The sequence below is a fragment of the Balaenoptera ricei genome, chromosome 6 (assembly GCF_028023285.1).
Source record: "Balaenoptera ricei isolate mBalRic1 chromosome 6, mBalRic1.hap2, whole genome shotgun sequence".
NCBI lineage: Eukaryota > Metazoa > Chordata > Mammalia > Artiodactyla > Balaenopteridae > Balaenoptera > Balaenoptera ricei.
Window position 1 is genome coordinate 78098303 of NC_082644.1, and position 13018 is coordinate 78111320.

At 40.8% G+C, this 13018-nt stretch overlaps 1 protein-coding gene and 1 pseudogene across 4 annotated transcripts in view; one reads left to right on the top strand and one right to left on the bottom strand.

Annotated features, from left to right (window-relative positions):
* The window catches only part of CARNMT1 (carnosine N-methyltransferase 1), a 44281-nt gene extending 38020 nt beyond the window's left edge, over nucleotides 1-6261 (bottom strand). For 3 of the 4 annotated variants that reach the window (XR_009503693.1, XR_009503692.1, XM_059924930.1), the window contains exon 1: nucleotides 5759-6260. Coding sequence is in view for 2 of the 4 variants with exons in the window: in XM_059924930.1 (XP_059780913.1) it covers nucleotides 5759-6243 (485 nt within the window). In the remaining 2 variants the exon portion in view is untranslated. Of the gene's footprint in view, nucleotides 1-5758 lie in introns of all 4 variants that reach the window. The other variant, XM_059924931.1, reaches the window with a different exon arrangement.
* Nucleotides 6262-6337: 76 nt separating this feature from the next.
* Nucleotides 6338-7920, top strand: LOC132367127 (large ribosomal subunit protein eL22-like; annotated as a pseudogene).
* The last annotated feature ends 5098 nt before the right edge of the window (nucleotides 7921-13018 follow it).

Below are 13018 nucleotides of genomic sequence, written 5' to 3' on the forward strand. Positions count from 1 at the left end.
CTCATATACCAAAACAAGGAAATACATAACGATGATGATGACAGAAGCTATGATCTATTGAGATTTAATAAATGTCAGGCACTAAACCAAGTCACTTAAAATGAATTATTCTGAAAAATCTCCATAAAACCCCACGAGGTAGACACCATCATACTCCTCTGCCTACTTAATGGATTTCATTGAAAGCGTAACAAAATAAAGCACACAACACACTTAGCCCAGTGCCTAAATCATAGTCAATGCTCAAATATAGGAGGTATATCTAATTTATATAACTAATGTGTACACAGTGAAAATACGAAAAATGAAGAAAAGTAAAAGTATTCAGGAGGAAAAAAGTCCCTAATAATTCCTCTTCTAGAGGCAACCACTTCTAACTTTCTGGCGTATTTCTCTCTGTTTTATTGTTGTTGTTTAAGACAAAGTCATCTAACACCTTTCTAGTCAAAATGCAGTACAGACCACAGCAGATCACGTGGAAGTGGTTAGGAATGGAGAATCTCTGGCGCCATGCAAGACCTACTGAATGTAATCTGCCTTTTAACAAGATCACCAAATGCTTCACATGCACATTAAAGTTTTAGAAACACTTGTAATTCTTCATCCTTGTCGAAAGAATTTTCCCAGGTCAGAAAAAAAGTTCTCAAATGACTATATGACAAATGACTATAAGGGTTGCTCATCATCATCCCATCTTAGGCAACCAAAATTTACTTAGCTATTTCCCAAACATTGGGCATCTAGATACTTTCACTTGTCTATACAGTGAAATTTTGTGTTCAAAATCTGTCTACATTTTAGAAAAAAAAAAAAAAATTACCACGAACTCCCAAAAGAATTACCAGATCAGAAAAGGTAAGTATTTTTAAAGCTCTTGATACAAACTGATTTTCAGAAAGATTTTACCAATTTACATTCCTATCAGTAGAGTATGACACTAACTACTTAAAGTGGGCAAACAGCAGAGTTGCAACAGTTTACAATTTACTGTCAACAGGTTAAATAGTCTCACAGTAATCCTTTCCTAGAATTCCTGGGCACTGGATACCCCACCAACTCCCTCTCACCACACCTCAAAACTCAGCATTTCCAAACTGAACTTAGCACACGTCCCACCAGAAAAACTTGCACATCTTCCTATATGGCTGATGTTGGAAGAATGGTACACCACACATCCACTCAAGTCAGAAATTAATGAGGCATCCTAAAATGCCTCTTCTCATAGCACACACAATCAAGAAGCCTGAAATCCTTTTGATTCTACTTCATAAAACTATCTACACATTCCCCCTCCTCCAATGCTTTACCTCGGGCCCTCACTATGTCTCCCAAAGATAAACTGAGAGGCCTGCTACCTAAATATGCTTTCCCCAACCTAACCCCCTCCCACCTCCAATCAGATAAATTCTTCTAAACTACAAAACTCATCTTTGTCACTATTTAAACTCCATATTTCAGCATATGTAAAAAGCAATCAATAAATGTTCGGTTACGCTCCCTCGGCACCACTTCTGGTTCTCCTTGGAGACTACTTATTTCCATAAGTGCAGGGGAGTTGAGTAACTTATGGATTGGTCAGAAAAGCCAATCCATATAAAAGTTCTGTTAATTCCATATAAAAGTGATGTAACGGGGCTTCCCTGGTGGCACAGTGCTTAAGAGTCCGCTGGCCAGTGCAGGGGACACGGGTTTGATCCCTGGTCCGGGAAGATCCCACATGCCGCGAAGCAATTAAGACCGTGTGCCACGACTACTGAGCCTGCGCTCTAGAGCCTGCGAGCCACAACTACTGAGCCAGCGTGCAACTACTGAAGCCCTCGCACCTAGAGCCCATGCTCCGCAATAAGAGAAGCCACCGCAATGAGAAGCCTGCGCACCGCAGTGAAGGGTAGCCCCCACTCGCCGCATCCAGAGAAAGCCCGCACGCAGCAAGGAAGACCCAACGCAGCCAAAAACAACAACAAAAAACCAAACCAAAACAAAAAACAACAAAGAAAGTGATGTAACTACACAGAGCAGGATGAGATGCAGCATATCCCTTAACCCTTGGTTACTTAATGGTATGCAAAGCTGTCCATAACATACATCTATGTACTCTCTTGAAATAAGTGAGGTCTTACCAAAGTTGAGAAGAGTCCAGTCCTTACTATACTATTAAAACTGGGGCTAATTTCACTATTCTGTAAATGCTTACATTATCAATGTGTTTTAAGACAGTGGTGGGCAAGTTATGACCTCCTGGTTACTTGACTGTTTTTGTAAAGAGTTCTACTGGAACACAGCTATGCTCATTCCTTCGCATACTGCCTGTGGTTGCTTTCACACAAGCATAGAGTTGAACAGTTTTAACAGAGACCACCTAGCTCTCAGAGCTTAAAATGTCCCTTGCCTGGCTCTTTAAAGAAAGTTTGCCAACCTTGATTTAAAGGAATGTTTTACAACCTTCAGACTCTCCTTGGTTCTGAACTCAGTCAGCATTAAGAGGCCACATCCTTGGGCACCTAAGAGGAGAATAGAGTCAGCAGCCATATTTCCTCAAGGATATCCCTACTTCCAGCTCTCTCTAGAAGGCTGATCTCAGCAGTGACCCCAACTCTGACTCAAAGTGGGTCCAATGCTGGATCTAGCCAAGGGCTAAGGTCATAGACCCATTCCTCTGCACCTGTTGAACTATTCTAGAATTCCAAACACGGAAGCATACCTTTTCAGAGGAGAGTCTGTCTTAATCCATTTAAAATATTTATTAAATACCCAAGGTTAAAATTGTCTTACTAGTACCACTGCTTACTCATGCAGGGTAAATTTTTAGTTAATGACTTTGGATTTCAGGCCAGACTCTACCACAATTATTTGGTTGTACAACCCTAGGCAAGTTGCCCACCTCTTTATATCCCCTCACCTGTAAAAATGAGCTCTACATCTCAGTTTTTAAGATCTACCTAACTGCTATTTCTAAAAGTAGGACATATCTGATGACGTTTGATATTTCAAATGTAGTATTTCCTCTGTGAGTAGGTATCTCCATTCACAACAAGAGCGGTATTTTAAGGCTAACGTTTTTTTACTATTCAGTACAATGCTATAATCATTTTTACCTCAGTCAGAATATGTCATCTAAGCAAAATCTGTAGAAAGTACAGAACTGGAAGCCACTGGAAAGAGAAATTTTTTTTCTGAATTTTGCATTTTATTTTATTTATTTTTTTATACAGCACGTTCTTATTAGTTATCCATTTTATACATATTAGTGTGCACATGTCAATCCCAACCTCCCAATTCATCCCACCCATCCCGCCCACCACCACTTTCCCCCCTTGGTGTCCATACATTTGTTCTCTGCATCTGTGCCTCTATTTCTGCCCTGCAAACCGGTTCATCTGTACCATTTTTCTAGGTTCCACATACATGCGTTAATATATGATATTTGTTTTTCTCTTGGAAAGAGAAAATATTAATCAAAAGACATTTCTTGCCTTATGACCTTTATCTAAATCTCCTGTATATTGACAAAAAGGCAGTGAGTAGTAAAACCAAACTGTCTGAAATTTGGAAGTATCTGCTAAAGGTCTAGAATAGAATTGTCCATAAGAACTTACTACAATGATGGAAAGGCTTACATCTGCACTGTCCAATACAGCAGACAATAGCCACATGTGGCTACTGAGTACCTGAAATGTAGCTAGTGAGACCGAGGAAAAGAATTTTTAATTTTATTAAATTTTAAGTAATTTAAGCTTAAATGCAGCCAGATGTGATTAGTGGCTATGGTATTGGGCAGTACAGGTCTAGAAGATTATAAAATGTTGGAATGTAATAATCCAGTGTTTTCTGCTACACAATCCTTCCCATACCCCTAAACATATTTTTAATTGTATACTATTTTCAGCACAGGGATTTCAATTTTTTCATTAAGAGAGTACATGCAAATAAAAAGGATTGTTGTTAAAAATAAAATTTTCCTCAGTCCCACACTGAAGTGGTAAAGAAGAGGGAGGAGAGTATAGCAAATTGTATCACAACCACCAGAACATGCACACAGTGCCCTTTTCTATATTGCCACACTTAGGTCCTAGTTTCGGGTCAAACCCCCCTGCCCTCCCCCACAAAAAGGCCCAGCTGATACCCAATCATAAATATCAATTCTAAATTAGTCCCAATATATTTGAACTGCGTACAAACACACATTTTAACTGAGTCCACAACAGTCCCAAGACATTTCCCAGTATTCTTTCTACACTTTTCAACAGTAAAATATACCAGACTTTTCTGCAGCTAACACTTCTGGCTATCTAATGTCAGCTTCTTCCCCTCGCTGTATGGTTCTTCCAGACACAATACTTGTAACAAGTTCAATGCTCCAGTTGTCTGCCTTCCTCACTCCGTTGATACTAAATCAAATCCCCATGTTATTAATTCCCTTTTGAGCTCCATAAGTAATGCAATCCATGGCTCCTATGCCCGAGTTTAATTAGTAAATTATTTCATCAAGATCTCTCAACTTCAAAAATTCATGTCACAAATTTAATCAGAGTCTAAAGTAACTTCAAGCTTTCATTAAGCAAGTTTTAAAATTCAGAATAGTAACAAACTAGTTTAACCATCAGTCACAAATTGACAAACTATTTGGGAATAACAAATGTACTTCTTTGTTACTACTTGTCTTATTTGTTAAAAATAGAGCCCCAACAACATGCCAAGCACTGGCAACATAAAAATAAATAAGGCTCAGCCCCTGCCCTTGAGGAGGTCAGTCAAGCAATATTTAAAAATTTGCATATAGCACAGGAGGCCATCTAAGGGAACAGTTTTACTTCAGTAGGAGGTCACATCTATCTGATTCCAACTGCAGACTCAGAACATCGCCGTCGATGTACACATCTCTCACACGAATAAAAGTGCTTTCTTTACCTGAAAATCCAATTGTTTTAAGTCCCTTTCAGATCTTGGAATTATAATTTTCTGACTAAGCTACTTTACGATTTATCTACAAGAAAAATGAAAGGAAGTTTAAAAGTCCTACCACTGTGCCCAACCCACAGTGAGAATTCGATAAATATTTGCAGAAAAATATCATAAAAGCGGCTCTTACAGTGCTTTCCCCCTTAAAAATCTGCAAATTTTAGAACATCCGGACCATCTCCGACCTTAATTTCACCCACCAGTTAAAGACACTGAGCAGCATCATTCACTCGCTCACCACAAAAGTGCTGTGCTTTCGCAGCGCCAAGGGTGGGGGTGTGTAAGGGGCGGAAATCTTAATGCTGCTCTCACAAGAACTGACAACAGTTTGAGAAAAAACATCCTACGGCATCCCACGTGTAGGTGAACTTGGGCTCTCCGCCTGTTCAGTTTGCAGGACAGCGACAATACATACAAATCATGCTCAGCACTGGACGATTTTACCACCACCATCTTCTATGAAATTCTTACAGCACTTTTCCGGTCACCCTCACCGGCCTCAAAGCCAAACCTTTAACGAGGGACGAAAGGCAAGAGGGCTAATGTGATCCTGAGATCAGAAGACAAGAGGCTGAGCAACAGACGGTGCGGCAGACACGCGGGAGTGCAGGGCCGGGAAGGGCTAAGGTGGTGCGAGATGACTCGGGGGCGCGGAGGTCAGCTTAGGCGGCCCGGTTCCGACGCCCCGGAGGCGTGGCGACCGGAGGGCGAGCGCGGCGTGTGCCACGGTGCGGACGGGTCAGCCGCAATCAGCGGGCGCGCCGACGGGCTGAGCAGGGGTCCACCACGGGCTCCTTACCCGTAGTAGCGGAAGGCATTAATGATCTTCCAGAAGTGCTCGCGCTCGAGCCTCTCCTCCTCTTCCTCTGTGCTGCGCGTGGCCGCCGCCGCCGAAACCGCCGCGGCGGAGCCCAAACGCCCGGCGGAGAACTGCACTTCCACCTCCTCGCTCCCTCCGCCTCCTCCGCGGCTGCCGCCGCCTCCCCCGCAGCCCTCGGGCAGCTGAGAGACTGGCGGCGGAGGGCGCCGCCGTCGCTGCATCGCCGCCGCGGCCCTCGGCCTGGCTCGCTTGCGTCTCGCCGCGACGGAAAGCGTGGTGGCGGCTGCTCGGCCCTCCTCTAGACGGCGCCCGCCGTGGACATGCCCCCAGCTCGCGGCGCGCCCCGCCCCCGCCGCCCTCGGGCCTCCATCAGCGCCGGGCTCCGCCAGGTCTTCCGAGCACCCGGAACGACCGCGCTTGCGCATTCGAGAGTACGACGAAGGGCCGCAGCCACCTGCGCTCATTTGCTGCCGGCCTTTGGCGACGGCGCGCTGATGTCACGACAACGCGTGAGGTGGGCGGGGGCAAGGGCCAGATGGGTGGGGCGAAGGAGGAGATTCCTGGCAGGTTGGGGATGGCACCTGCGAGCAGCCGCGTGGTTCGGGCTTGAGAGCCGGTGAGTGCCGGGTGGTGGAACAGGCCGCTGAACTAAGGCTAACACATTAGCAAAGGAGAAATGCTGAAAAAAAGTTCAGCTTTGATGAATTTAATCGGAACTTTTATTTCAGAAAGTCTAAAAGGAAGGTCTTGAATTCGCCCTGTTAAGTTTTAATGAATTTCTTAAGTGAATTTCTATTTTTAATTGCATAAATGTAGAGGGACACTGTCATCTTTTCAGTGTTTAGGGGCCAGCGAAAGCCCTAACCCAAGCCCTGGACTGGTCATGGCAGCAGATCGGGAAAAATTCAGGAACCTAACTTTGTCTAGTACTCGCACTTTGGAAGACCACCAAAGCGCAAAGGAGCCATAACGCGGTGCAGCACTAACATCAAACGGTGGCCCATAGCAATGTCAGACTTAACCACTAACTCTTATTTACCTGCGTTCATTTTCCGCCCCATTTCTCTCTGGGCTCGTGGATAAAACCGCTGCCCTACTTGCATTTGATGTTATTCTTAGAATATAACTCGTTTCACTCAATTTAATCTACCATCCAGCAAAACAGTCTTTCAAAATAATGGTAAAAGAAGATTGTTTTATTCAGGAGAATTAAACTTGCTCAGGAACCACGGATTCTGTTAAAAAGATATCATATTGAAAATGAAGTGGCTCTCTGATCGCGCGGCGGGCCTTCAGGATGGCGCCGAAGACAAGAAGCCTAAGAAGTCAACCTGGAAGTTTAATTTGGACCTTACTCATCCAGTAGAAGATGGAATTTTTGATTCTGGAAATTTTGAACAGTTGCTACGGGAGAAGGTTAAAGTGAATGGAAAAACTGGGAATCGTGGGAATGTCGTTCACATTGAACGCTTCAAGAATAAAATCGCAGTTGTTTCTGAGAAACAGTTCTCTAAAAGGTATTTGAAATACCAAGAAATACCTTAAAAAGAACAATCTTCGTGATTGGCTTCGTGTGGTTGCATCTGACAAGGAGATTTACGAACTTCGTTACTTTCAGATTAGTCAAGATGAAGATGGATCCGAGTCTGGGGACTAGATGAAGCCATCCCTTATAGGGCTTTGCTTGCTAATAAAACAAATGAAGTATACAAGAGAGACATCTTGAAATGGACCTTTAGTTTATCAGTGAATAAAAAACATTACTCTGGGGCTGGTGGCACAGTGGTTAAGCATCCACCTGCCACTGCAGGGGACACAGGTTCGAGCCCTAATCCAGGAAGATCCCACATGCCGTGGAGCAACTAAGCCCGTGCGCCACAACTACTGAGCCTGCGCTCTAGAGCCTGCAAGCCACAACTACTGAGCCCGTGTGCCAGAAGTACTGAAACCCACGCACCTAGAGCCCATGCTCCACAACAGGAGAAGCCACCACAATGAGAAGCCCACGCACCACAACGAAGAGTGGCCCCTGCTCGCTGCAACTAGAGAAAGCCCGCACACAGCAACGAAGACCCAACACAGCCAAAAATAAATAAATTTATTTATTTAAAAAACAAAAAAACATTACTCTGTATGTTAAGCATTCATCTCTTTTATTTAAGTGTATGCTGTTTATATGGTGCTGGCTTTAATATTTTTAAAAAATTTTTATTGGAGTATAGTTGATTTACAATGTTGTGTTAGTTCCGAGTGTATAGCAAAGTGAATCAGTTATACACATATGCACTCCTTTTTTTTTTAAGATTCTTTTCCCATATAGGCCATTACAGAATATTGAGTAGAGTTCCCTGTGCTATAGAGCAGGTTCTTATTAGTTATCTATTTTATATATAGTAGTGTGTACATGTCAGTCCCAGTCTCCCAATTTATCCCTCCCCCCCTTATCCCCTGGTAACCATAAGTCTGTTTTCTACATTTGTGACTCTACTTCTGTTTTGTAAATAAGTTCATTTGTACTCCCCCTTTTTTTAAAAATACTTTCTGTAAGCAGTATTTAAATAGCCTATAGCTAGTGGAATTTCTTTCAGGATTTCTAAAATGTACTGCTTTTACAAATGTCCTTGAGTTAAAGTATATAGTGAAAAAATGAAGCACAATTTTGGGTATAACTTTATATAATAAAATATTTAAATTCTCAAAAAAAAAAAAAGAAAATGAAGTGGCTTCATTTTCATAATTTAAATTAATAATTGAAATAAAGGCAATGCTAAAAAAAGTACTGTGGTTATTCTGTGTTAATGTTACATTTTAATACAATGTTTTTATAAAGTTTAAAGTTATTTATTTTTTGAATAGTAATGCAGTAATACATGGTTCAAAATTCAAAAGGAAAATGCAAAGGGTTACAAATGTAAAGTTTCTTTACCCTGTCCCTAACCGCCAATATCCCCGTCTCAGACACAATATATCAATTCCTTGCCTATTCTTCCAACTTGTCTATCCAGTACCTTTTTTCTTAGAGTCTGGTGTTTGGATGTTATGTATAAATTCTCATAATATTTTTTTTTTTTTAAGGAAGGATTTTTTTTTTTTTTTTTTTTTTTTATGTCTGTTTTGGGTCTTCGTTTCTGTGCGAGGGCTTTCTCTAGTTGTGGCAAGCGGGGGCCACTCTTCATCGCAGTGCGCGGCCTCACTATCGCGGCCTCTCTTGTTGCGGAGCACAGGCTCCAGACGCGCAGGCTCAGTAATTGTGGCTCACGGGCCCAGCTGCTCAGCGGCATGTGGGATCTTCCCAGACCAGGGCTCGAACCCGTGTCCCCTGCATTGGCAGGCAGATTCTCAACCACTGCGCCACCAGGAAAGCCCTCATAATATTAACTGTTACCAATGCTGTTTTCATATGCACACACAAATTATACATGTCATAATTTGTGACATATATCATGCTAACATTTAATATTTTAATTGTTTTTCCCTATTGTATCACCTTATTTGTTCCTTACCTCAACTCTGTGAAGTAAGTCTTGTTATATTCCTTTAAGAAATGAAGACAGACTCAGAAAAATTGTCTTACCCAGGGACACATAAATAGCAGAGCTAAAGTACATTTATTCATTCATTCTTTCCAGCAAATGTGTTGGTTGCCTCCTATGTCTCTTGCACTGAGCTAAAGGCAGCTAGAAGCTAGTGGAAACATGGACTTCTCATTTTCACTTTGCCAGTTAGTAAGTGTGACCTGTTTAAAAACGTTACTTGAGGTCTCGACTGTATTGTTTCTAAAATGGATGTAATATTACCCTTCCTACAGGGCCATTGGGAGAAATAAATGAGATAAAGAGCAAGAAATGCCTAGTATATCAGCTTAATAAATATTTTCTCTTCAGAATACATTTTTGACCTTGTTTTAAAACACTTTTCTTAAGACTTCCTCTTCCTAATTTCTTCGCAATGAGTTTCTCATATAGAGATCTTACCAAACAATAGAGCCCTTTGGGCTGAAAGTTTGGGAATGTTTTCATCCCAAGGTCAATTAACCTCCAAGAATTAATAACCAAAACATACTAAGCGTCCCTTAGTTTTCCCAGTCCTACCAACAAAGTTATGCCTTCATTATTCTCAAGGTTGTTTCATAATAAATAAATGTTTATAAATAAAGGCTTAGAAATCAGCAGGCCTATTCACCTGTTAATCATAAGTATATTTCTATTCACCTCATGTTCCCCAAGTGGATATCTCACTGAAAGTTGGCACTTAAATATTATGTTGGTTTACCTTTTAACCAGTTGCTTTCCCTACTAGACTCTTAAGTTCTTTGAGGGCGAGATGCATATATTGATCTGTTTTGTTCAAGACCATATCCCCAACATCCAGCACAGTGTCTGGCATGTGAAGATTTTCTAAAACCAGTTTATGGATTGAGTACAAGAATTTACAAGTGCCAGGCACTGTGCTAAACACTACATACATCATTGCCTTTAACTTAGTACTTAAAATAGTATAGTCATTCCTGGGTTTTTTTAAACAGATGAAACCACTGTAATTTAAAGACTTTAAGTAATGCTATCAAAGCATACAGCTCCTAGACAAAGCCCAAAATACTATTAACCACTGGATCTACTGCCTCTACTGAAGTTGATCTTGTTTATTCTTACATCAGTTTCATGAAGTCCTTTTACTTTTGTAAACCTTGCAAATAATTGTTATTTACAGCAATTTGGCATTCTAGGTGGGCGAGAAAAGATATGTATACTTTACTTATGAAAAGCAATAGACTAGATTGCTCAAGAAATATGTTTATGGAGATAAACTATTTCTTACTCTTTATGTTTAAATACCTTGTTTTTATATCAACAAAGATTCAAATTGCTATTGATCTAAGGACCTCATGGAAAAAGGGGACAGCAGCTAGGGTCTTCCTCAGCTTAATATCAGGGTCCCCTTATAATCGTCATCATTCTGGGGTTTACAGTTTTTCTTCTTGGAATCCCTCTATTAAGTCTGCTCTTTATGAGTACTGTCTTTGACTGAGAACTAGCTAGTTTTGCCTTTGTATTCTTTGTTCTAATACCTGGATTTAGGCTAAGAATACCATAATTTGTCTTTAAATAATGACGATACTCTCCACTGTGGAACTAAAGATATGACTCCTGTAAATGATCTCTTTTTACCTTTAGAGAATCTTTATATTCTTAATCACAGGAGCCACTTTCAGTTGCAATCTTTGTGTACACATTATTTTAATGCTCTCAATAGTTATTCTCAAACTTGGGAAAATAAGTCATAGATTATTTACCATACTGCTAGGAGTCACTACTTCTTTCCAGAAGCACTAAATTAGCCCTACAAATAAGTTTTCCCATCCTCTAAGCTCTAAATCATTTTGTTGTTGTTGTTGGGAAATATTTCAAGTTAAAAGAATAATTTAAACTGACATTATTCCATGCTTCCCTGTCCAGAAATCCAGGGCCAACCGACCCTATTGGCATACCCATGCATGTTTAGGGTACCAGTCAAGCAAATGTACCCCCACCAAAAATTTAAGAAGAGTAACATAGCTATTACTTCCCCCCTAAAAAAAAGTGTCAGAGTAGTCATTGTGGAGGAAAATCAAAATTTGTACTTCCTTACACTTATTTTACAGATTATTTTGTTGGTGGTGGTTTAAATTACCTATGGTGGTAAAGATGGGAGTACTGCAGTATTTTCAGGCAAAAGGCCTCTGAAAGTCATCTAAAAGACCTGCTAGTACCAAGAATTTGTGCTTTGTCTGAGCACCTCCTACAAGTAAGAAAGACACTTTCTACTTCCTTCTTCTCTGCAGAGGCAGCCTCTAAGATCTTGTCCTGGTTTCTGTCTGCCCCTGGCACCTATCTGCCCCTTATCTTTTCTGAAATTATCAGTATTAATAAGGAATAATGTTGGGCTAATCTGTTTGAATTAGCAGTCACTACTGTACCTCATCCTGACTCCTGGCTCTCCCTTTAAAAATCCTATCAGTCACTTGGAGGTTTCCCATCTATCTAACCTTTAATGAGCTATAGCTGTGGTCTACATTTGCTGCTCAAAGGTGTGGACCCTATTCCAGCACCATGGACAAATCCTGGGAGCTTCTTAGAAATGTAGTATTTCAGGCCTCACCTACTGAATTTGCATTTAAACAATACCCCCAGGTGTTTTATAGGTACGTTAAAATTTGAAAAGCACTGCTTTAGAAACAACACAGAACATACACATATGAGTCCTTTTACTGATGATAGATAAATGTCTCATAGTATCTTTCTCTCTGAGAGCCTATATTAGGTGGACTGCTCTCAGTGATATGAACAGAACACCCAACTAAAACTAGCTTAAATAATAAGGACATTTACTATCTAAAAAAACATGAAGTTCCAAGCTACATCAGCTCCAGATTATCAACCCAGTCCTTTCCATCCTTGGGCTCGGCTATTTTCAGCATGCTAGCTTACTCCCTCACAATCGTAAGGTGGTTGCCACAGTTCAAGGCATCACACCCAGATACAACAAATTCAGCAAAGAAAGCCTGTTTCCTCCTATATGTGTCTCTTTTCTTCAACAGGAACACTTTTCCTGGAAGCCACCCAGCAGACTTCCCATAGTGCTTCACATTCCCATTTCTAAACTAACAGTAGACAAAAGATATAGAATTACCTGGACAGGCTTAGACTAATTAATATCATCTTCATAATCCTGAAATACAATCAGAATTTTTATTTTGGCCTAAACCTATCAGGCCTCTCTTATCAAGAAGAAAACTAAGCACTCTAAGCTAGGTGGGGATGGGGGGAGTTTGCTGCTAAGAAGGCAAATAACAGGACCTTTATCTTCATGTTTAAACAGAAAAAAGAAATAAACTGGGAGTGACAGAAATCCTCTCAAAGAACAAATCCTCTCTGATTTAATATATACCCACACTATAAGCATAACTAACTTAATATGTATATATAATTAAGGTTTGGCTTTAGTTTCTTTTATTGTACTCTATGCTCTATGCCAAATGAATCCTGGTATGTACTTTACTTGCTAATAAATGGGCTTACATAAAAATTATTTGGGGCAGGGCTTGGCCGAGGTCAAGAATCTGGTCTATTGCAACACTTCCTAACTTATCTGCTAGCCTCCAGATTTCCCTCACATATGCTAGTGCCCCAGGTATATGAGAGACTTCAAATGATTTTTTTCTCAATAAATAGTTTTCTTTTTCAAAAGTGAATTGAGTAG